Source organism: Eleutherodactylus coqui, chromosome 1 (genome assembly GCF_035609145.1).
Source record: "Eleutherodactylus coqui strain aEleCoq1 chromosome 1, aEleCoq1.hap1, whole genome shotgun sequence".
In the NCBI taxonomy this organism is placed as follows: domain Eukaryota; kingdom Metazoa; phylum Chordata; class Amphibia; order Anura; family Eleutherodactylidae; genus Eleutherodactylus; species Eleutherodactylus coqui.
In genome coordinates, this window is record NC_089837.1 from 453,895,235 (window position 1) to 453,920,491 (window position 25,257).

The 25,257-nt window shown below is 43.8% G+C and overlaps 1 protein-coding gene across 7 annotated transcripts in view; it reads right to left on the reverse strand.

Annotated features, from left to right (window-relative positions):
* Positions 1 to 25,257, reverse strand: part of LOC136582647 (uncharacterized) — a 125,156-nt gene that overhangs the window by 97,962 nt on the left and 1,937 nt on the right. For all 7 annotated transcript variants that reach the window (XR_010787206.1, XM_066583854.1, XM_066583840.1 and 4 more), the window contains exons 2-5: positions 16,140 to 16,244; positions 10,609 to 10,730; positions 8,217 to 8,257; positions 1,247 to 1,287 (exon numbers count right to left, since the gene is read on the reverse strand). Coding sequence is in view for 6 of the 7 variants with exons in the window: in XM_066583854.1 (XP_066439951.1) it covers positions 1,247 to 1,287; positions 8,217 to 8,257; positions 10,609 to 10,730; positions 16,140 to 16,244 (309 nt within the window). In the remaining variant the exon portion in view is untranslated. The remainder of the gene's footprint in view (positions 1 to 1,246; positions 1,288 to 8,216; positions 8,258 to 10,608; positions 10,731 to 16,139; positions 16,245 to 25,257) is intronic.

Genomic DNA, 25,257 nt, shown 5'->3' on the forward strand with positions numbered 1-25,257 from the left:
ACCATAGAATAATTTTAAAAAAACTAAAAAACTAAAATAAAAACATTGGAAAAATGAAATGAGTTTCTCTAACTGGTTTTAACCAGTAAAAAAAAATTCCCTTTAAAACACACCATCATACACTTGAAGTTGGGCGGTAAAACATCTAGATAACATAATGTGCAAATTCAGACCAGACAGACAACTAGTGTTGATTTCTATGATTCTCAAAGCAAGGGCATAATATTTTTATTATTGTCTAGCATATTCCATCATAGCTATTCACACCTCACCCTCATGGGTGTATTTGTGCAGATCTTAGATTTTAAAGTTAGGCCAAATCACATATGTGGCTTTGCAGACCTGCGCTTGAATGCGGCATTTCTAACGCCATGATATTTGAGCGCGGTCTGCTCTATTTTCTTGCATTTTAGCGTTTGCCCCTCACCCATCAGAATGATGAGGTGCATTAAAAAACACTGTCAAACGCTGCACAATGCATTCAAATATGCTGCGGTTTTGAACACAGTGTTTTGTGAGTGCATGCGTGAGAGAAGCCTAACTGTATGGCTGTAATATCTGGCCCTGGTATAGCAGTTTTATGAGATAACTATATATGTATAGAAATGTTTTTTGTGTGTACGGGGACATATGCTTTGGGAGTTCTGCACCTAATCTCTTAAAGAGAACCTGCCACGGGATAGAACAGGCAGGGCTGGCTGCATGGCTCCGCTCACTCTATCACAGCTTTTTTATTTCCATACGGACCTTCTTTTGCTCTCAGCACTGTCAATGTGTCAAGTGAGTGGTCAATGGATTACATCAGATTGTCAATGAAGTTGAATGTCATCCATTCACAGTGAGCAGTGGAAACCGGCAACTTGACATATTGAAAGGGCCTGTAGCCAAATCTAAGAAATATCCGTCCGGGTGAAGGAAGGAAAGTATGGAAGAAACAAAAAACAGGGATAGACTCATCAGGACTGCAGTTGTAAAGCTATGCAGTCATCCGTGCTGATTCTGTCTGGTGAAAGGTCCTCTTAAAGAACTTAGCATTGCCCTTGGAAGTTCAGCAATACAGTTCTTCACGCCTCTTTCTGAACTGACGGAATGTCATTGTCGTAGTTGGTACAATATTGCAGCATTTGGGGCTCCATTTTTAAATTTTGCCCAGCGCCACACTTTATCTAAACCTGACCCTGCATAAGGTTGAATGAGCCAAGAATACTCATGTTATGCAATAATTAGAATTTTATTAGTACTTTACCTGCATGTAATTTTTAGGCTTTCCACCAGAATATTTTGGGACTGTAAAACAAACACATCCTTTAGCACTCAACCAGGTATGTTACAAAACAGATATGATATGTAAAATTTATTTAAAACCCACAAATAAAATAACGGGTCTAGCACTCTAAAAAAGTCATGGCAATTCTGGAAGGACACACTTTTGATGCAGTACATAAATGACAATATTTTTAAATAGTTTTGTAAGATGTTTCAATTTACTTGAAATTGAAGCAAAGGTAGCATAAAATATTTGCTACTACTTGCTAGGCATGTTAAGATACCTTTATCTTCCTAATGTTACCTCAGGACTGCCAAATATGTACATACGTAATCTGTATCAAGAAAGTCTCATGTCCTCAAAGGGGTTTTCCAGGAAAATACTATTGATAATCTGTCCTCAGGATAAGACATTAATAGTTGATTGGCTCGTGTCGGCCACTCGGGACCCCAGCCGATCAGCTGATTGGACGCCAGCTGTCAATGCCACAATACTGCTCTTACCCTAGTGTAGGGGCCGGCACTTGTAACTGTAGATGCAGCTTCCATTGTTTATAAAGAGACCCCAGTCTGCAGTTACAAGAGCCGGCCATCACACTGGGGTCGAAGCAGCACTTTCGCTCCGATCCCTGTGTATTGCGGGACTGACAGTGGGCGCCTGATCAGCTGATTGGTCAGGGTAACGAGTGGCGGACCCCAACTAGTCAACTATTGATAACCTTTGCTGAGGTATTAGGTCATCAACAGTATTTTTCTGCAAAACCCCTTTAAATTGGTGGATTACAACTTAATTCCACTATATTTTTAAAGTATTTTCTGTCCAGGAAATAATGATCTAATACAGGCACATTCTGTAGCTTTTTTCACATAAGACTCTAGACAACACTTCAAAAATTAGTATGTAGAGCAAAAATAGTGTAGTATAGGGTTAGCCAGAAAAATCCTTGTAGAATGAAATACTCCTGCAGAAAAAAAAGACAAAGTATTATAGAGGCGATACCCTCCTTATTAGCTAACCAGAAAACCAAGGTGACATATAGCCAGGGCAATGTTAAGACCATGTGTTAACGGCTGGAAAGTCCTCATCAGTTATATGGCTTATTTACACGGGACGAATATTGGTTAAATTCCCGCACTCCAAAATGTTCAGATTTATTAAACTTTAATTCGATCCAGAAAAATGGTTCCCCATGGGTGTATTCAGCTTCGTTATTTTGTGTCTGTGCCAATGCAACCTGGACTGTAGTTTCTGTTTTGTTTCTCCAATATAAACGTAATCAGGGCTAACTGTACATCACATTGGGAGTATGTACAGGAATAAGTCAATAATTTTATAGTTCTACTGTGTGTTGGGTATGTGGATGGTGTCCATTAGTCAGATGTGGGTACAAATCTTGCATTTTCTATTACAGGGCAAAGTGCCAGTCTCTGATGGCAATGAGAGGGCACCTCTGACAAGGAGATTCCTTAGGTTTGGTGGTTGGTTGTATGAGAAGAGAGGTAAATACGGGAATATTTCCTTAAAGGGGTTGTCCCGCGCCGAAACGGGTTTTTTTTTTTTTTTAAACCCCCTCCCCGTTCGGCGCGAGACAACCCCGATGCAGGGGTTAAAAAAACCACCCGCACAGCGCTTACCTGAATCCCGGCGGTCCGGCGTCTTCATACTCACCTGCTGAAGATGGCCGCCGGGATCCTCTGTCTTCATGGACCGCAGGGCTTCTGTGCGGTCCATTGCCGATTCCAGCCTCCTGATTGGCTGGAATCGGCACGTGACGGGGCGGAGCTACACGGAGCCCCATTCAGAAAAGAAGAAGACCCGGACTGCGCAAGCGCGGCTAATTTGGCCATCGGAGGGCGAAAATTAGTCGGCACCATGGAGACGAGGACGCCAGCAACGGAGCAGGTAAGTATAAAACTTTTTATAACTTCTGTATGGCTCATAATTAATGCACAATGTACATTACAAAGTGCATTATTATGGCCATGCAGAAGTGTATAGACCCACTTGCTGCCTCGGGACAACCCCTTTAAGTCAGTTGTCTTTGTGGAGTATAGGTTGGAGATCAGCAGTGTTTTTTTGAAGATATTCATCTGGGGATTGTATGGGACCACTATGGGTGCCTCTCTGTTCTCTTTCTTTCATTTGTATTCCAAGAGGCTGCACTGTGGAATCCTTGTGGTTCTCCTCATTTATAACCAGTGGATGGTATCCCTGTTGTAGGAAAGTATTCCTCAGATGTTGTTTCCTATCTTCACTGTCTGAGTAGATCAGAATATATCGCAGAGCTTGACTGTAGATTATGGACTTCTTTAGGTTTGTGGATGGAAGCTGTTCCATCTTAGATATGTTGGATATGTTGGATGATCTGTAGGTTAGCAGTTGATTGAGGTTTGTATGGCATTATGTTCAGGAAATGCATCTAAGATTGTGTGTGCCTGAAGGTGAGCCTGATAGTTGGACGGAACTTGTTAAAGACATTTAGCAGCTCATCTTCAGACCCTAGAATCCTAGACTTGGAGGGGACTTCCAACCCCCTGCTCAATGCAGGATTCACTAAACCATCCCAGACAGACGTCTGTCCAGCCTTGTTTGAAGGCTTCAATTGAAGGAGAACTCACCATCTCCCATGGCAACCTGTTCCTTTTACTGATCACCCTCACTGTCAGAAAGTGGTCTTTCTAATTTCTAATCTGTCTCCTCCCTTTCAGTTTCATCCCATTGCTTAGAGTCTTTACTCGTGCATATGAGAATAGGGCTGATCCCTCTGCACTGTGACAGCCCTTCAGATATTTGAAAGACGGCCATTAAGTCTCCTCCCAGCCTTCTTTTTTGCAAGCTAAACATTCCAAGATCCTTTAACTGTTCCTCATAGGACATGATTTGCGGACTGTTCACCATATTGGTAGCTCTTCTCTGAACTTGCTCCAATTTGTCTAGGTCTTTTTAAAGTGGGGTGCCCAGAGCTGGACACAGTATTACAGATGAGGTCTGAATAAGGAAGAGTTGAGGGGAATAATTACCTCATGTGATCTAGACTCTATACTTCTCTTAATACATCTCAGAACTGTGTTTGCCTTTTTTCGCTACTGCATAAACACTGTTGACTCATGTTCAGTCTATGATCTATTAGTATAGCCTTTTTCACATGTGCTCCTGCTTAGCCCAGTACCTCCCATTCTGTATATGCTTTTTTCATGTTTTTTGCCCAAATGTAGTACTTTGCATTTCTCTTTGTTAAATAGCAATCTGTTAGTCGCCACCCACTGTTCAAGCTTGTCCAGATTTTTTTTGAATCCTCTCTCTCTTCTCCAGTGTTAGTTATCTTTTCTATCTTTGTGTCGTCAGAAAACATGAACAGTTTGCCCTCTATTCCCTCCTCTAAGTAATTTGTAAAAATGTTAAACACTGGGCCTAGAACAGATTCTTGTGGTACCCCACTTTGTGTACGATCACTCAGCCAGTTGTGAATCCACCTAACAGTTACCTTGTCAATCCCATATTTGGTCATTTTTTTAATAAGTATAGTATGAGATACTTTGTCAAATGCTTTACTAAAATCAAGATATACTATAGCTACAGCATTTCCCTAACCAAGTCATTGCTTCTGTCACAGAAGGAAATTAGATTAGTCTGACATGACTTGTTTGTTACAAACCCATGCTGGCTCTGGTTAATTACTCCATTCTTATCCAAGTACTTGAATACATGCCATTTAATGATTTGCTTTAAGATCTTTCTGGGTATAGAAAGATCTGTCTAGATCATTAGTAGATCATCAATGTAACAGAAATATGCTAGAGGTTTAACTGCACAATTCAGACTAACATTTTTCCTCTAGTTTGGCCATGAAAAGGTTAGCATATTGTGGTGACATTTTGCTCCCCATTGTACTACTCACACACTGTAGGTATAGAGCTTTCCCAACGAGACGCATTTGTGATGGAGAACGAACCTGATCAGTTGTACGGTTGGCCCTATGACTAGAATGTTCTTCTGGAGGAAGTACTGGCACACAGCTATGCCATCCTTGTGTGGGATGTTAGGATTAGAGTGATTCTATATACATGGTTGCCAGTATTGTATTCTCTGGTAGAGGGCCCAGGGCTGACAGTTTACAGAGGATGAATTAGGTAGGAGAAGCAGCACTACCAGTTGATTTAAATCCAGGCATATAACAGCCAATGGTGCACGATCCCAGTTGGTGATCCAGACCCTAGGATCAGAAAAGCAGTAATCCGTATAGATGTAGCCAGGCCAGCACTCAGGAGTTGTTTCTTTTAAGTAAAAGTCATCTTTATTCCTCAATACAATGAAAGCGACGTTTCGATCCCCAGATCTTTGTCAAGCATAACAAGGACACAGACAGAGACAGAATATATAGCCACAGATAAAAAAAAAATCACATCCAATCATGCACTGGGTCAGACACAGTGTCCAACCCACAAGTGGTGACAGCAAATCCAAAGCAGTTTACAGAGGATGTCTGTGGTGTTCTGGACATAGCTGGGTATGCACCTCACCAGAGGTTTTAGCATATTCACAACCCAGTCAGAGATATTCTCAGTGAGGGTTCCAATGCCAGAAATGATTGGTCTTCCTGGGATGCCCTCTTTATGTATTTTGGGAAACATGTAGTAGGTGCCAGTTTTTAGATTGTCTGGTATAAGGTCCTGAAGGGAGGATAATGCTGGGTTGACAAGATTAATGATGCATTCTAGTTTCTCTGTAGATTCCTTGGTGGAGTCTTGCTTTAACAGGGCACAGTATTTCTTATTAGTGACTTGGTTTTCTACTTCAGAGTTGTAATCAGATGTGTTCATTACTACAGCACCTCCTTTATCCATTCTTTTAATGAGGATATCGGTATTAGATTTTAGCAACTTTATGGCCCTTCCTGTCTTCCAGTGTGTCTAATTTTGTTGCATTTGTCCAACATTTCCAATTTTACCTTCTTTTTGAAGCAGTCTATATACTAATCCAGGGTTTGGTTGTATCTAGTGTAGGGGAGTCCCGTTTGTTTTCTTCTTTTTTGATGTTTCTTGTTCCTTACTGGCTTGTGGTGTTATACAGTATCTATTTTGTTACAAAAAATTTCTTCAATAGCATTCTGCAGAAGAATACCTCTACATTACTGCAGAACTGAGCGCCGTCAAGTGATTCTGTGGGACAAAATAGCAGTCCTCTAGATAGCACCTTTAATCTCCCCTGCTTGACATATACTGCGGGTCGGGAAGTGTATCATCTCTCCTTAAAGGAGATGTCCCGCGCCGAAACGGGTTTTTTTTTTTTTAAACCCCCCCCCCGTTCGGCGCGAGACAACCCCGATGCAGGGGTTAAAAAAACCACCCGCACAGCGCTTACCTGAATCCCGGCGCTCCGGTGACTTCTCTACTCACCGCTGAAGATGGCCTCTTCCTCCGTGGACCGCAGCTCTTCTGTGCGGTCCACTGCCGATTCCAGCCTCCTGATTGGCTGGAATCGGCACGTGACGGGGCGGAGCTACACGGAGCTACACGGAGCCCCATAGAGAACAGCAGAAGACCCGGACTGCGCAAGCGCGGCTAATTTGGCCATCGGAGGCCAAAAATTAGTCGGCACCATGGAGACCAGGACGCTAGCAACGGAGCAGGTAAGTAAAAAACTTTTTATAACTTCTGTATGGCTCATAATTAATGCACAATGTACATTACAAAGTGCATTAATATGGCCATACAGAAGTGTATAACCCCACTTGCTGCCTCGGGACATCTCCTTTAAGGAGAGTGTGTGAGGAGAAACCTATAAAGGGGATGGGGAGACTTATAAGGCCATGCAAGCTCCTCTGGGAAATATATGCAAATTAGGAAGATGGACAATACCTCTGCAGCACCACTTATTGGATGGCAGCATTACTGCAAATCAATGTCAGATTCTTTAAACAAGTCTTTATAACAATGACTGGGAATTGACCAAAAGCCAGAAAACCATCCACATACAGCTGTTTTAGGAGTTTTTGCCCCTCATCTCCTCCTAAGTGTCTCCTCACACACCTTCTCGGTGCTCTCCTTAAGGAGGGAGGATACCCTTCCTGAAACGCGTCATAGGCCTATCACTAGCTAAGGCAGAAACTTACTGCACACTGATGAAGGTCAAAACCCCCGAAACAGCTGTATGTGTATGGTTTTCTGGCTTTTGGTCAATTCCCAATCCTTGTTCTAAAGACTTGTTTGAAGGGTCTGACATTGATTTGCAGAAGTATTGTCCACTTCCTTATTGACTTACACGGCAAGATGTTCAACATAGAGGACAAACTATCCAAATTTTTGTATAAATTTTGCTCACTTTGAATAGAGCACTGGCAGTGCATGAGCAATCAGCACTCCATTCATTTCAATGGTACTGAATGGCTTCATTCAGAGTGACGTCACAGCCGAGAAGAAGCCACCTCCGCAGTTACAGAAGAATGGGACAAAGGAGTCCTGTTCGAGATCAGCGGGGGTCCCAGTGGTGAGACCTCCACTAATCAGCAAGTTATCCCCTATCCTGTGTATAGAGGATAAACTTGTTATTTTGGTAAACCCCCTTTAACCCTTTCCAATCCATTGTCTGATGTCTTCCAACATTCTGATTGAAGCCTCTGCAGCTCCGATGTTGGAAGACGCCCGGCAGGGTATTCTTACTGTATATTATTGGCCGCTCTGTTGTTGGGGGCCTCTCCAACATTGTCCCATACCGCAGTACTGGCTCTAGCCAGCAGATGGCGCCATTGTATTATGGCAGAAAGAGAAAACCCCCTAGGAAACCCTGAATCCAAAATTGGATTGCAAACAGTTAATGCTCAATAAAGCCTATAGATGTCCTTCTTTGAGGTAAATGAAGCATTTGGTCCTTTATTTAGTTACAGCCATCTATATTATCAGCTATATTGCTCATCTTAACATTTTAAATGTTAAAAAACAAAAGCACTTACCTGTACGAGCTCTCTCCTTTTTATGGTCATAACAATATACACTGTAAAACAGATAAATTGCCACAATTCTAATTTAGAGCAATGTTTATTTAAATGAAATAGCCAATTTACTTTTAAGAATTAAAGGGAACCTGTCACCCCCCCCCCCCCCCCCCCCAACGGCAACATAAATTAACCCCTTAAAGACGCGGCCCTTTTTTTCCCCATTCTCATTTTTTCCCTTTCCCCTTTTAAAAAAATCGTACCTCCTTTATTTATCCATCACCGCTGCTGTCTGAGGGCTTGTTTTTTGTGGGACAAGTTGTCTTTTTCAATGGTGGTATTTAATCTACCATATAATGTACTGAAAAACTTAAAAAAAAATTCTAAGTGGATAAAAAAAAAAAAAAGACATTTCGCCATCTTTTAGTGCGTCTTGTTTCTATGGCGCACAAACTGCAACAAAAATGACACACTTTATTCTATGGATCAGTATGATTACTACAATGCCAAATTTGTAGAGTTTTGTTTTTTTGCTGCACTACTTTAATTGTTTTAAATTATTTTCTGCCACCATCTTCTGCGCAATAAGTTTGTTATTTTTCCATGGACATAGTTGTGCGAGGGCTCATTTTTTGCGAGACATCCTGTAGTTTACGTATATATATTAATAAAGGTCAACCCATTCTCCGACACCCTGCTTTTTCAATTCTCCCCAGCCTTTTAGCAGGTGGAGATTTGAATTCCTCTGACCAATCCCTGCAGGTTCACTGATCCTCGTTAGTCCTTAGCTTATTAACCATTGGTGAACAAGTGCACCTCCCGCCGGCATTCAATTTTCCATTACCCCACCCCGTCATCTCTCAGCCCATCAGCAGGGGAAGATTCAAATTTGAATCTCCCGCCTATTCCCTGCAGGTTTTCAAATCTTCACAACCCTGCCCCTCCCTTGAATGGCCAAACAGCAAACAGGAATTTGAATGTCCTGCTATTTTTCCATGCAGATATTTAAACCTCTGAGCTTGGCCCTATATATTCATATGTATATATATTTTTTCTTTTCCCTGGTTTATTTAGATCTCCCTTTTCCTATTAGTGCGCACTCTGACCCATTTATCAAAATTCTTAAAGTAATACATAGATTTCTACAGTTTATTACCAAATCGACTTGTATCCCTCAATATGCGACATTTCTATCCCAAACCAGTGGTTAGATATTTTTTTGGTCTTAAATCTCCGCTTTAAAAAAAAAAATAAAATTCTATTTTATATATTCCTTTCTTATAGAGCTTTTCATTATCGTTATTTTGTTTCATATATTATATAATTTTATACCATTTTCTGCTACCTTTAGGCCGGCTGCACACGGCCGTGACGGGCTCCGCCACGAAATTCCGCGGCGGAGCCCGTCACGGCGCCTCCCAGGAGACCCCATACTTACCTGCGGATCTGGCGTCCTCACTCCCGCATGATGCTTCCCTGCCCACCTCCGCCGCGTCATGTGACACGCCCACCCACTTCCACATGTCTTGGAAGTATCTTCCTGGCAGGACTACGGCCGCTGCCATAGACTCCTATGGGAGCCAATGACAGCGGACGGAGAAGGGAGGTGGGACGGAGTTTAGCAGAGTGACTGCTGAGCTCCCTCCTCCTTCTCTCCTCCCCTCTGGCTGTTTAGCTTAGCTACGCCCCTACCATTGCAAACAGCCAGAGGGGAGGAGAGAGGTGGTAAGCAGGCGAGGGGGAGGGAAGGGGGAGACAGTTTAGCAGAGCTAAGCTGTCTCCCCACGCCCAACGGCATATACACCGAGCTCGTGCATCACATGATAGAGTACATCGGCCGGCCGTGAACACGCCGGCCAATGTACACTCGCGTAAATAAGCCCTAAGATATAGAGGTACTTGATCTGATATACTTCTGGGGCAACCATGATCGGGCTCCCGAGATTTACTTGTTTGGTGCTCAAAATGCACGTCTAATAACTCACGGGTCCATACCTTGCTAGTTGGGCCTATGTGGGATTTATGTGCGTCCTTTAGGCCCGGCATTAATAGAAATTAATAAAGGCTTTAGCTTTAGTTTTAAACGTCTATTCTGTGAAGGGCTTTCAAATTTTTTATAGACGGGTCTGCCTTTGTGCATAGTTTACCATTGAGATATTGGTACTACCCCTTTAAACACAGTTATTTGCGTGATAGCACATTCTGCAGCACTATTTGATATTGTAAAAAAAGGAAACATACTAACAATAATATTTTCAAAACCCATTGAAACATTAATTATGGTGGAAAGCCACAATGCAATTTTGAACACACCCTTAGTCAAAACTGCATTAATAATCAAAGCGTGTAAAAGGCACTTTTAGCTCGCCATATTGTACATGCATATGTAAGAAGAAAAATAATGACTTACACATATTTATCCTTACAAGGAGAACCCCCAGCTTCTTTTAAACATGGAAAGTGATATGTTCTCTTGCACTTTTTGACATCACAGCCAACAGTTGCTCCAAATTTCCTGCATTTATAACATCGCTGCAAATAAAAACAATTTATATGCATTATAAATAACATGAAAAACAATTATGCCTCCAATAAAAGGAATTTGACCACATTAGTTAGATTGTAAATAAAAGTAACAGCAAGGTTGCCAACTTGATTTTTGTCTTTAATATAAGACAGCCAATAAAGGTATCGCTCTTTAGCCCTGCTCACATCAGATTTTTGTCTCCCTTTAACCCCTTAGTGACTGAGCTTTTTTCCATTTTTGTTTTTTCCTACTACCTTTTAAAAAAATCGTAGCTCCTTTATTTATCCATCGACGTCGCTGTATAAGGGTTTGTTTTTTGCGGGATGAGTTCTATTTTTCAATGGCACTATTTATTGTACCATATAATTTACTGAAAAACATTTTAAAAATTCTAAGCGGAGAGAAATGAGAAAAAAAACAACATTCCACCATCTTCCGATGCGCCCTGTTTCTACGACGCACAAACGGCAACAAAAACGACCTGATATTTTTATTCTATGGGTCAGTACGATTACTACGATACCAAACTTATACAGTATTTTTTTTTTAGATATATAACTTTTTTCAATTATTTTCTGTGGTCATTTTGTGCGCGCAATAATTTTTTTATTTTTCCGTCGATGTAGTTGAGCGAGGGCTCATTTTTTGCAGGATGTCCTGTAGTTTCCGATAGTATCAATTTGGAATACATACGACTTTTGGATCACTTTTTATTGCGTTTTTTTCTGGGAGACAGTGTAACTAAAAAAGTGCATTTCTGGCGTTCTTTATTTTTTATTTCGGACGACGTTCACCGTGCGGGAAGAATAATGCGCTACTTTGATAGATCGGACTTTTACGGACATGGCGATACCAAATACATATTTTTATTTTATGATTTCGATTTTTTTATAATAGATATGGCAAAAGAGGGGCGATTTAAACTTATAACTTTTTTTTTTTACAATTAAAAAAACTTTGATTTTTTTTTTTAACTTTACTTTGAAGTCCCCCTGGGGGACTTTAACATGCGATGCTTTGATCGCTCCTGCAGTATGACGTAATGCTATAGCGTCATACTGCTTTTTCACAGGCAGTCTATCAAGCCACCCCACGAGGAAGCCTTGATAGGCAGTCTGCTAAGGCAGCCCTGGGGCCTTTCTAAAGGCCCCCGGCTGCCATGACACCTGCAAGGCTTCCCCGATTTTACCGCGGGGGGGGCCGTGCGGGACCCCTGAATAGCGTTCTGGGGATTTAAATGCCTCTGTCAGAATTGACAGTGGCGTTTAAAGGGTTAATAGCCGCAAACGGCCGATCGCGGCTATTGCCTGCGGGTGTCAGCTGTAATAAACAGCTGACGCCCGCGCTGTATGGAGGGAGATAGCGGCGCTACCTCCCTCCATACACGTCAACAACGTCCTGCAACAGCAGGATGTAGAAAGTCGATAGCGCCGTCACTAAGGGGTTAATGTATATGTTGGAAAAGGATTGTAACATATAGATTAAACGGAGGCCATGATGCATGCCTAATAGAGATGAGCGAGCGTACTCGGAAAAGCACTACTCGCTCGAGTAATTTGCTTTATCCGAGTATCGCTGTGCTCGTCCCTGAAGATTCGGGTGCCGCTGCGGCTGACAGGTGAGTCGCAGCGGGGAGCAGGGGAGAGCGGGCGGGAGAGAGGGAGAGAAAGATCTCCCCTCCGTTCCTCCCCGCTCTCCCCTGCAGCTCCCCGCTCCGTGTCGGCACCCGAATCTTCAGGGACGAGCACAGCGATACTCGGATAAAGCAAATTACTCGAGCGAGTAGTGCTTTTCCGAGTACGCTCACTCATCTCTAATGCCTAATAGAGATGAGTGAGCACGCTCGGATAAGGCAGTTACTCGAGCGAGCATCGTTCTTCTCGAGTGACTGCATTCTCATCTGAACAGGCTCGGGGGGGGCGGCGGAGTGGAGCAGGGGGGAGAGTGAGAGAGAGATCTCTCTCTCCCCCCACCGCCCCCCGATCCTGCTCGGACGAGAATGCAGTTACTCGAGAAGAGCGATGCTCACTTGAGTAAACTGCCTTATCCGAGCGTGCTCGCTCATCTCTAATGCCCAACACTATCCATCATCCATAGACTGTTTAACCCCTTCCTGACCGAATAACGTAAATATACATCATGCAGTCATGAAGGGTGGGGGCCAAGTCTGTGCCATACACAGCAGCTATCAGCTATTTTTAAAAGCTTACAGCCACCGGCAACTGCAGCAATCACAGGTAACTCTGATCATGCCAGTTAACTATTTAGATGCCCTGTCAAAGCTGACTGCATGTCTAAACAATTAGCGGGAAGGTGGGTGCTGATGGGCTAGCATGGCAGTCGAGAACCTACTGAAGGCTTCCAAAGCTGCCATGTATAGATGTCTATCAAGTCCAGCCCGTGGCAGGGCTTCATAGTCTACATTAAAAATATATTATATACTGCAATACGTGAGTATTGCCGCATCTAGTACTAGTGATTAAATGATCAAAAGTTCAAGTCCATTGTGGGGACTAAACAACAGTTTAAAAAACATTTAATTAAGTTTTCTTTAATAGTAAAGCAAAAAGCCTTAAAATTTATTAAGATTAAACTCCCCTCCCTCACAAAAAACAATATAAAAAACGTTTAGCATTGTTGTGTATATAAAAGTTCAAACTATTAGGCCTCATGTCCACGGGCAAAAGAAGAATTAAAATCCGCAACGGATTTTAACTCTTCTCCCGCCCGCGGATCCGCACACCATAGGGATGCATTGACCACCAGCGGGTAGATAAATACCCGCGGATGGTCAATAAAAGGGAATTTTTAAAAAAAATGGAGCATGAAAAAAAAAACGTGACATGCTCCATTTTCGTGCAGGTCTTCCGCAGGCTTCTATTGAAGCCTATGGAAGCCGTCCGGATCCGCGGGAGACCTAAAATAAGAATAACTTACCCACAGCGGACCGGGCACGTCTTCGCTTCTTCACGGCCGGATCTTCTTGCTTCGGCCCGGCGGATGTGCTCGGCGCATGCCAATTCTTATTAATTCTTCTTTTCAGCGCTCATGTCCGCGGGGGAGGAGGGACCCGCTACGGATTCTCCATGGAGAATCCGTAGTGGGCCTGATTTTCCCCGCGGACATGAGGCCTTAAAATATCACAATATTTTTCCTGCACGGTGAAGGCAGTAAAAAAAAACAAAAAAAAAACAGTATAGAATGCCAGAATTGTAGTGCTTTTTTGTGTTATCCTGGCTTCCACAAAATGTTAATAATAAAAAGTAACCAAAATAACCAGAATATACTTTTTAAAACTAAAAAAAAACATTAAAAAAAGAAAACTATATAAAAATTTGATATTACCGCAATCGTACTGACCCATAGAACAAAGTTCATATGTCATTTTTACTGTATTGTGAGCACTGTAAAAACAATTTAAAAAAAATTTCAAAAATGAAGCAACTGCATTTTTATAATTTCTCTCCACTAAACAGTTTTAAAGCCGCGAACGTACATTATATGGCACATTAAATGGTGCCATTCAAAAAAACATCTCATCTCGCAAAAGACTAGCCATCATAAGGCTATGTGAATGGAAAAATTTACCAATTTATACCTTTTAGAAGGTGGGGATTGCAGAAAAAAATTAAAATAAAAAAAAATAAACCTTTGAAAATCGTTGGTCCTAAAGGGGTTAATGCATGTGTCAACACTAGGCTATAAAAGGCATCAACACTAGGCTATGAAGGATACGCCATGAAAAGCTCATAACAAACATTTAACTAATACCTGTGAGGAATGCCATACAGTAGTATCTGTTACCCACAGGCTATTGTGTTGAATGAAAAAAGCATACGTTTAAGGCCACCTGCACACGGGCGGAAATCCCGCGGCGGGATTTTCCGCGGGATTTCCGCCACTGAAAGCCTGTATAGGAGTGCATTACAATACGCACTCCTATGCAGACGGCCGCGGTTTGGCCGCGTGAAATGCCACGCGGCAAACAAACCGCGGCATGTCCTATTTCTGTGCGGGGCTCGCAGAGCCTCGCACAGAAGTGTCACTCACCCGGCCGCCGGCTCCAGTCTGCGCATGCGCCGGCTGCTCGTCAGCCGGCACATGAAAGAGCCGGGGCCGCCAAGCGCGGGTGAGTACGCGCTCGTCCCTGCAGGCGCTGGGGTCGGGTCCCGCGGCGAGAATTCTCGCCGCCGGATCTGACCCGCCCGTCTGCAGGCGGCCTAACAAGTGTTTTTTTACTGGACTGCACAAGACAGAATAGTACAGTCTTCTGGGATACTGATGTATACCGGCCAAATAAAGCTCAAAAGGACGCTCTCAATTGGCCTCTGACTGACTAATGAAGCGCTATGGAAAGGTTTAGCATGTACGACCTTGAAAACACTGCCCACAATGTCCATATAGTTTGTTTGTAGTTCATTTTTTTATACCTCTTTTTTACTGTATTGTAGATATACTGGGGCAGATTTACTAATGAAGATGTGCCAGAAAACAGTTTCACATGCCTTGGACTAGATTTATGTTGTGTTTGTCAGGTCCAAATAAGGGGCATAACTCTGTGGTAAAATGAGGCATGGCGTAAAGCAACTTTTCCAGCCTATCAAGGACATCTATTAATTGATATGTGCCAGAATTCTGGTGTAGAGAAGTGCAATTAAAAAGTTGTCACAATTTTTTGCATAAGTGGGGCTCACGCAAAAAATTGTGACAACTTTTTAATTATTTTTTTCTGCACTGGCCTTGCCACTTCTCCAAAAACTCGATGGGGTTTTCGGAGGTAGCCATTGCCGCCCTGGACCAACAGATTTACGTATAATTTACGAAGAAAAAACAAACAAACAAAAAAAAACAGAATGCGGCCATATATTTACTAATATACCGATACAAATTATAAGGGCAGATAAAGGCACCACATCCCTCAGCATGCAGACAGCCAAATTGCTAAATGGAGGAGCATTGCACAGGTGCAAAATACTGAAGAACAGACACTCACATACCTACCATATCTTGAGGGGAGGGGCGGCTTAGTATCGTATTATACTGGCACATAGATAAGGCATATGATACTGCAGTACACGCGTGTATGATGCTCCGCGTTTGGATCCAGGGTGTCGTAGTCAGGCTGGGACACCCTTCGGAACTCCGTATGTGAAATGGACGGAGCTAAGCACAGTGTGGTCAGCCCCTTAGCAACATTTACACTTCTGCTTTTAATAAAGATATTAAAGACAACAGAAATAACATGGAGATGAATCCTTTGTGGTGCCGTTGGTAGATTCTGATCTAAGCTGTTTGGGGTAAAGGCTATATACACACACATACACCTTTGCATTATTTTGTATTGCTGTATTTAATTGTTCTATATTCTGATATATTTGTAGATGTCATTTATACCAATTGTTAAAGGAGCTTACCAGACGTTGCCCTCTCTCTATTTCTGCACGCACAGACTGAATATCAAAATCAAATCCTTCTGTAGCATCTTGTGAGTTTTGCGATATTGCCAGAGGAGAATACAGCTGATGGGGGAAAAAAAAAAAAGACACATTAAGGGGGCTCTCCAGGACTGTTAATATTGATGACCTATCCTCAGGCTGGGTCATCAACAGATTATCAGCAGGGGTCCGTTGCTCGAGATCCCCACCGACCAGCTGATCCTCAGGCCCATGGTCAGAACTGGAAGCAGATAGCGCTGTCAACAATGCAGTAAAATTAACGCTAAGTTAATGAATTTGTTCGATCGTTGGCTGTGTTTACACTGAACGATTAGTATTCAAATTTGAACGATCCATCCATTTTTTTTGGGGGGGGGGGGGGGGGGGGACCATAATTGTTCAGTGTAAACACACACCTTTATGCTAAAAGACTGTGGCATGCAATTACAAAGACGGGCATTAATGGACTATGTAATAAACAACTGCAATACCTAAATGGCAAATACAATATTTTTGGTAAATCAGTGTCAATCAGACTAATGACACTATTTCAAACCCACTCTTATGGTGTACACAGGCTCATGAAAATTCTGTCTGTTGAAATCCTTATAGACTGTGGAATATTGAACTGATTTAGCCAAATACTAAATCTCATAGAAGGGTCACCGGTTTTGAATTTCTTATCTCCACCATTTTGATCTTATTGTGCGGGGCCATTTGGGACATTTACAACCTGATCAATCAGGACATTCGAATGCCGCTGTCAGAATAGACAGTGGCATTTAAAGGGTTAACAGCAGCCATCAGTGTTATCGCTGATTGTGGCTGTTGCAGACAGGTATGAGCTGTCAAAAACAGCCGATCCTCAGGGTGTATGGAGCTGGTTCAACTTCTACAGCCACTCCATACACAGCATATGCTATAGACATGCTAACTGCCCGGGGTATATGCAGTTAAGATGTATACAGCTGAATGTGCGACAGGAAGCGGTTACCTTTTGTGACAGTAAGGAAATGAGATCTTAATCTGCTATAATTATGATCAGTTATAGATGTGTGCCAAAATTTGCATCATCTCCTCTATCATACCTAAAAGGTTATTTTGTTTCTCTTTAAATTTCCCGGGCCCTCCTCAGCTTCTGCACTTAGGTCCGCCATTTTGCCGACAGGCGCATCCGTTGAAGTAGGGAAAAGGTTTGTGGTTAAAGATCCCATTGAGGTACATCGCCGGAGGCCCTAGCCAAGTAATTTTACATCCCCTCATGGATCGGATCCAGCCGCGGTCCCCCGTGAAGTCTCCAGGCTCTCGGCTAGGTATGGTAGTCAGGAGCAGGGAGATTTTAAATTACTCTGGCAATCCGCACATGCCTCTGCCGTTTTGGTGATGTGCACGTGCGCAGCAGCTGGGTAAAGATCCCGTCGGGGAACATCGCCGGAGGCCTAAGGGGTCCTGTCCACGGGTGTTGCGAAATCCCGCGGCGAATCTCCGCTGTGGGAGCCGGAAGATGAATTTCCGCAGTGAGCCTATGTAACAGTGAGCCTATTGCCGGCCGCGAACAGAGAATCGCAATGATTCTCCGCTAGTGGACAGGGGGGCTGCGCTTTCCATAGCAATACTATGGAAAGCATGCATTCCATTCCTCGCGGCCAGATTATCGCCGCGGGAAACGCAATTCAAAAATGCCCATGGACAGGAGCCCTTAGGTAAGTAATTTCACCTCTCCTCACAGATCGGATCCGTGCCGGGAGGTGAAATTTTAACTTTTACATGATCACCATTATTCATTGGATAGCGGTGATCACGTGACCAATCTCCAGGTTACTGGCTACATTTGGTAGCCAGGAGTAGGGAGATTTTATATTACCCTGGCAATCCACTTTGGCGACGGCCGGTGCGCAGAAGCCAGGGTAAGGTCACGAAAATGATCCAAGAGGCTAGATGAAACAGGTTTTTTTTTTCTTTTTCGGATAACGTTGATCATGTGACCCGGAATCGCATACAGAGGTCCCTGGTGACATCTCCCTGCTTTCAGCTACTCATGCTAGCCGGGAGCAGAGAGATTTTAAATCTCCCAGGCTTGCAGCCCCTCTGCGCATGTGCCCAACGTTTACGTTAGGCGCGCTTGCGGAGAAGACAACATTAGGTCCTGGAAGGACCAGAACGTTGCAGGACATCGCAGAGGACGGGGGTGAGTACTTTCAGCTCCCATCATGGATCTTGCCCTATCTTTCACCGTGTTACATAGCAAGCTTCCAAAGACTTCTATGGCAGCTGGAAAAAAGGGGAGGGAGTTACTCTGCGTACAGCGCTGGGAAAAGGCAGCTTGCTGTAATTAGCCATTTTATTAACATTCCGAGCCTTTCTTCTGATCGTTGGTTGCAATCGCTTCAGAGCGTTTTTTAACATGCGCCCCGCACCACCCAGTGTGAATGGCTTTAAATACGCCAATTACGATCAGGACCCAAGCTTGTTAAAAATTCATCCATGTGAATAAACGGTGCGTATGGGTGAACGCATACACTCATGTGAAGGAGCTCTAAAAATTGTACTTTCATTGACTCTATTCAAAGCGTATTACGCGATGAAATTACGCTTTTGTGAGCCTGCCCTAAATCATAAGTTTACATACACATTAGCCACATTAATAAAAACTCAGTTTATCCCAATTCCTGAAATTTAAAACAACCCTCTACTTCCGGACAAACCAAGATGGCCGCACTGCTTCTCTGACTACCTGATATACACTCTGCATCGATAGTCTATGACAGTGTTTCTCAACTCCAGTCCTCAGGGACCCCCAACAGGTCATGTTTTCAGGATCTCCTATAGTAAGACCACCTGTGGCAATGCCTAAGGCACCGACAAAATTACATCACCTGTGCAATACTGAGGAAATCCTGAAAACATGACCTGTTGGGGGTCCTGAGGATTAGAGTTGGGAAACATTGATCTATGACACTACACACTGCTTTGATTAGCCATTGCTGATGGATTTTTCTGAAAAAAATATTATCTTTGTCCCCACATGAAGTTGTCTTTTTTACGGCTACTTCCTGAGCGGCTTTTTAGTTCATGTCGATACAGAACAAGTTTTGTTCTTGCATGGATTCGAATTTTTCGCACCAAAGTCCGGTCATCTCTAGGAGACAGACTGAGTCTCCTTTCTGAATAGTATGATGGCTGCACGCTCCCTTGGTATTTACACCTGCATTCTATGATTTGAATAGACAAACGTCATATATTAAGGTTTCCGCAAATTGCTCCTAAGGATCTACAAGACAAGTGGAGGTCCAGAATTCTTTCTCTGAAGTAGACCTTGGAGGTAGGCCTTAACGCAATCCGACATACGTTGGCTTTGTATGGAGCAGGCTCAGGAGCTAAGCTAGCTCCATATGCAGCAGGTGTCAACTGCCTTTGACATCTTTTAGGATGGAAAAATCAAAATAACATAAACTAAAATGTGTTTGCATAAGTGTGAACACCCTCTTATATTTGGGCATGTGGTTGTATTCAGGATTAGCCAATCACTTTTAAATGTATTATAAGTAGTAGTCAGTACTTCCCTGCCATTATTTACAGCGATCCTGATTTACTCCATATAAAGTTCAGTTATTAGGGTTTCCCTGACATTTTCTCAGTTGCATTTTTCAGCAAAATCCATAAAGAGCTTAGAGCACATCAAAGGGATTTGATCGTTGGAAGGAGACCATGACATTACCTATACTATGGAACACAGTGAAGACGGCCATCAAGAAGAGGATTACATTTGGCACAATAGTGACATTACCAAGAACTGGATGTTCCTTAAAAATTGCTGAAGAGACTGGAAGAAAATTAGCCTGGAAAGCTGCCAAGAGGCAGTGCAGTGAGCAAGAAGCGGGCCCAGGGCCAAGGAGATGGCGGGGATAGAGATGTCACTTGTCACGGTGGCTCTACCATCTCCTCCCCCGTAAGGGATGAACAAGACCCATCCAGCCCATTGCTTAGAGGGAGACCTCAAGGGGAACAGTGAACTGAGCTGGGGTTCAGAACTTACAGTTCGATGTTACGTGACGCCACCGTTCCTTCCTCTGCAGTGAAGCTGGATGATTGAATGAGAGTCCACACACAAACACAGATTATAGTTGAAAACAAAGCCGGGAAAGGTCGGCAATGTTGCTTTACTTGAAACGCCAGCACTAAACAGTCCAACAGTACATGAGCCAGAGCAAAACACAGCTGCAGGCAAAGTTGGTGCTGAGACAGGGAGGCAAGTCAGAATGAATATTGGGCCCACAGTCCCAGTTATCTGTGCAGCTCAGCTCCTGGAAAACACACGCCTCACTCCGCCGGACTCTCAACCTGTCAACACTCCTACTTTCAGCCGCTCTTAACGTTGTGTGGCGATCTCCTCATCTCTGCTTAGTGGGAAGAACTCCTAGGGGTAGTAGTCCCAGGGCCACTCTCGGGCCATCGCTCAGCCTCTTCTATTATCCACGTACAGACCAATCAATGTCTTTGGGGGTCCAAAGGCAACAGCACTCCTCTCTCTTGCAGACTAGACTAGAGTGTCTCACTGACTGACCTGCATTCCACCTTGCAAACACATATATGAAGCATGATCACATGACTTCCAAACTCACAACATAAAATTATATGTTTCCAGACACAGACAACACATTTGCAGACGTTAAACCCTTTCATTCCTGCAAACATTAGAACATTTAGCGGACTCACTCCACATTTAAAGACGCTACACCAGACAAAGTACAAGACAATACAGTCTACATATAGCATTCATTCTGGAGGGGCCCCCAATGACTTTGGGCCACTACAACAGCTGTGTAGTGCATGTGACAACCATCTCCTGTATTCCTATGTCTGAGCTGCGGGGGGAGGGTGGCAAGACGGAAGCCTTTTCTAACAAAGAAAAATATCCAAGCCCGGCTATGTTTTGCCAAAACCTACATCAAGACTGCCAAAAGTATGTGGGAGAACCTGTTATAGTCTGATGAGACCGAGGTTGTACCAACAGGAAAGCCAACACTGCACATCAGCAAAAGAACACCATACCCACAGTAAAGATGGTGGGGGCAGCATTATGCTTTGGGGCTGTTTTTCTGCTGCTGTAACTTGGGCTTTAGTCAATGTGGAGGGAATTATGAACAGTTCCAAATATGAATCAGGTAGTAAGTGACCCCCATAGTGGCCCCAGTAGTAGCAGTGACCCATATAGTGGCCCCAGTAGTAATAGTGACCTCCCATAGTAGTCCTAATAATAGTAGTAACTAAGGTTAGGACATTGACACAAAAATATCGATAGTATCGACTATCGCTGAACCAATTATCGATTATTGTAAAATATTGGTGGGAAACTATCGATATTTCTATATATCGACTTTTTAAAATGCTGTATAAAAATAAAACAGGTCTAGCGTTACTAAAGCAACAAACAACAAAAAATTATAGTTTTCTTTTAAAACTTTAAACTGTTGAATTTATTAACTTCTAACCGTTAATAACATGAAAATATATTAAAGTTACAAATGAAAATTAAAAATTACAGATGAAACATATAATTAAAATTAGGTATATGAAAATAAGTTTTTTATCATCGGCCCCAATAATCGTTATCTAATGAGGCAAGAAATATTAATTTGCTCGCATGCGCTCCCTTCAAAATGCTCCTTCGAGCAGACAGAATTTCACCAGCTTGACCGGGAGTGCAGAAATATGATTGGACGTAAACACGCTGAAACAAGGTCCTGACAGCTACAAGGAAGCCAGAAGACGGGCGCTGGACCTGACGGGATGTGAGCATGATCTCTGTGTGTTTGTGGGGCTGCGTGCCCTGCATTTTTTCAAGTTGCAGCTGAGGGACCAATGGTCTCCATAGCAACTTGTAAACAATGCAGGGCCTGGTAATGCGAAGGCAGTGCCCCAAACGCAATTGTAATTGTGTTAGATGGGTCTCCTAACTTTTCTATGGGCACTGCGTTCACGCTAGACACTGTACGCGACCTTGTACGCAGCCCTCCAGCTGCATGGGAAAATGCTTTCATTTAGAAAGCATTGCTCACAGACGTCGCATTAGACACAAGTGTTCAGAGCCTGTGTCTAACGCCATGAACAAACGCATGTGGAGGAGGGGCTGAAGACCCGACTTGTTCTGAGAGTCGTTTTGCCTGGAGTAAACCTTATTGGTGACAAAGAGTCACCTGACACTTTCCAAAAGTTTCTACAACTTGTTTATAAGTTCATTAGTGCCGCGAACAAAACTACATCCTGTACCAACACAGAGGAAAGGGCAGAATTTAAAGAAAGACGATCTGGTCACCGGACCACAAGACACGTTTCTTCTTTACAAAAATCGATATTATATCACCTTAGACTATCGATGTTACAGATATATCGGACATAACAATATTGATGAAAAGTATCGCCAAAGCATTAGCGATATATCGGTTTTCGATGTCCCAACCTTAGTAGTAACCCCCTCTATTGGACTTTGGCCAGGCAGCATTCCTACAGGCTTTCCATTCAGCTAGCCTGTAGCTGAGGTCCGGGATACAGGACAGCGGACGCAGACACCAAGGAGGTGAGGTCAGAGGTCACAGACTATGCACTGCTACTGCTGGGCTGGAGCTGTGGTCAGCATCAATCCTGTTAGGATTGATACATGTACAGCAAACCACATAAGATGAGATGGCGGGACGGACTTGGCATTGTGTCTAACATGTGTGAGTTAGACGTTATAATAAACACATGTAGATAAAAAGGGCATTTTTCTTTAAGGCTGCCTGTCCACGGACGAGTTTTCATTACAAGAACCCAACGATAAATCGCCCGCGAACCTCGCATGACACGCTTTCCATAGGCTAACTATGGAAAGCGCAACTCGACGTCCACGAGCAGGGAATCATAGCAATTCTAAGCTGGCGGGATTCAAATCGCGGCATGCTGCGATTCTCCACAGTCAGCCTATCTATTAGATAGGCTCATCGCGGAGACCTGTCAGTGCTCTCCCCTCCTACCCCGTGGCGGAATATCACTAGCAATATTCCGTCCCGGCCGTGGACAGGCAGCTTAAAGGTAACCACAAAATCTGTTATATAGCCATAAGAATACATGTTTGCACCCAAAAAAAAAAAAATCAAGCAATGAAAATCTTACTTTATATTTCTTGCACCCTGTATGCAAATACGCCGCCTTGAGGCCTAATGCCCACGACCGTGACGGACTCCGCCAGTGGAATACCACAGCGGAGTCAGTCATGGCTCCCCCCCAAAGACCCCATACTCACCTCCTAGATCCGCTGTCCAAGTCGCGGCCGGCGGTGTCATATGACGCAGCCAGGGGTGGGCAGGGAACAGCGTATTCCCGCTATACTTCCGCTGTGCTACAGCGGAAGTATAGCGTGATGGCCGGCTTCTATTGATTACAATGTAAGCTGGCGGAGCTTATTCCCGCGGCCTGTTCTAAATGTTATATTACGCTGCTGAATTCCGCAGTGGAATTCCGCAGCGTTAGCATTAAGCTATTAGATTCAATAGAGCCTAAGGCTGGGTTCACACGGGGCGGATTTGCCGCGGAAATTCCGTGCGGAATTTCGCCGTGGCAAATCCGCATGCGGCTGCTAATCCCGGGATTATTCAGCCATGTGGACGAGATTTCTCAGAAATCTCGTCCACACGGGACGGCAAATCCGCTGCGGCTGAGCCGGCAAAAGCCGCCGCTGTTTTTGCAGCAGTGTTTCTCCCGGCGGAAATCTCACGGTTTTTCGCTGCGGCCAAACCGTGATATTTCCGCCGAGAATCCGCCCTGTGAGTACCCAGCCTGATAGCTGCGGGGGAACACTGCGGATTTCTGCCGAAATACGGCCGTGGGCATTAGTCCTAGTCAAAGATGTGATGCCAACAGCCGTCTGAGTCAGTGTGTCATAGGTGAAGTCTGTCCACCCCTCCCTATTGCCGCCACCCCATGTGAGGTCGTCAGCGTACGTCCCTCCTGCCACGTCTTCCATACATATGCATCCTGAATCAAGGTGTATAACCTTGGCTTCACTAGCACACTGCATGAAAGGGAAGATGTGGCAGGAAAAGCCTATAGTGTGTGCGCTGAGGTCCTCACATGGAGAGGCGGCGGGAGGAGGCCAGACTTCATTCTATAGCGCTCTGACTCGCAGAAATGATGCTGCTTCCTCTTAGGCTCCATGCAAAACATTTTATGCGGGACACATAAAATAAGATTTTTAGTTATGACTGAATTGTATTTTTGGGGGGTGCAAGCATATGTGGACTGCTTGTGTAACACTCCATTAAGCCTCTTTCTCATGTGACGACAGCCATTCCAGCGATGACTGCTCTTGTGTAAAAGCACAGGAGAGATCAACAGTCAGTGAATGGAAGTGAAGCAGAACGGAGATCATCCCAGCCCGCCCGCCTTCATTCACAGTAAACAGGCAGTCGTTCACAGATGAATGACTGCCTGTTCACGCCGCAGATGCAGCGACACACCAACGATGATTTTATGGTCTGCATGAAAGATATGATCACCAATAAATCTTTCACTTGCACGCCTTACGCTGCACAATTATTGTGCAAGCTGCTCAATCTAACCAGCAGTTCAGAAAACTGTGCCGTGTAAGAGGGCTTTTACACTGTGCGGGCGGCTTTAAAATGGATTTTGTGGTGAAAGCTTCCTTTTAACAACACACAGTACAAATGAAAGCATGAATACCCTCAAGCAGCACAGTGGGGCTTATTTACGTAGACTGCCAATTCACATGGCCGACTAGGAGTGACAAAAGTTTTAAGAGTTGCAAGCCTCTTAATACATTTAGACCCAATGTCAACAGGAGGATTTAATTTGCGGAATCTGCGTGAGGCATCCGTGCGGAAGATCCGCAGTTCAAACTGCCCATAGGGAAGCATGCGGATTTATTTCGCAAATGCCACGTGCAGAAAAGAAATTGCAGCATGGTCGTTTTTACCGCGTATTCCGCCCGGATGGACTCCAATAATCTCTATGGAAGAGATTTGTAGGCAGATACCTCTCTGGTTGCTTGGAGACCAAGCAGGGAGGTGGGGAGGAAAGGGAAGGCAATCCCTTTGGGCTT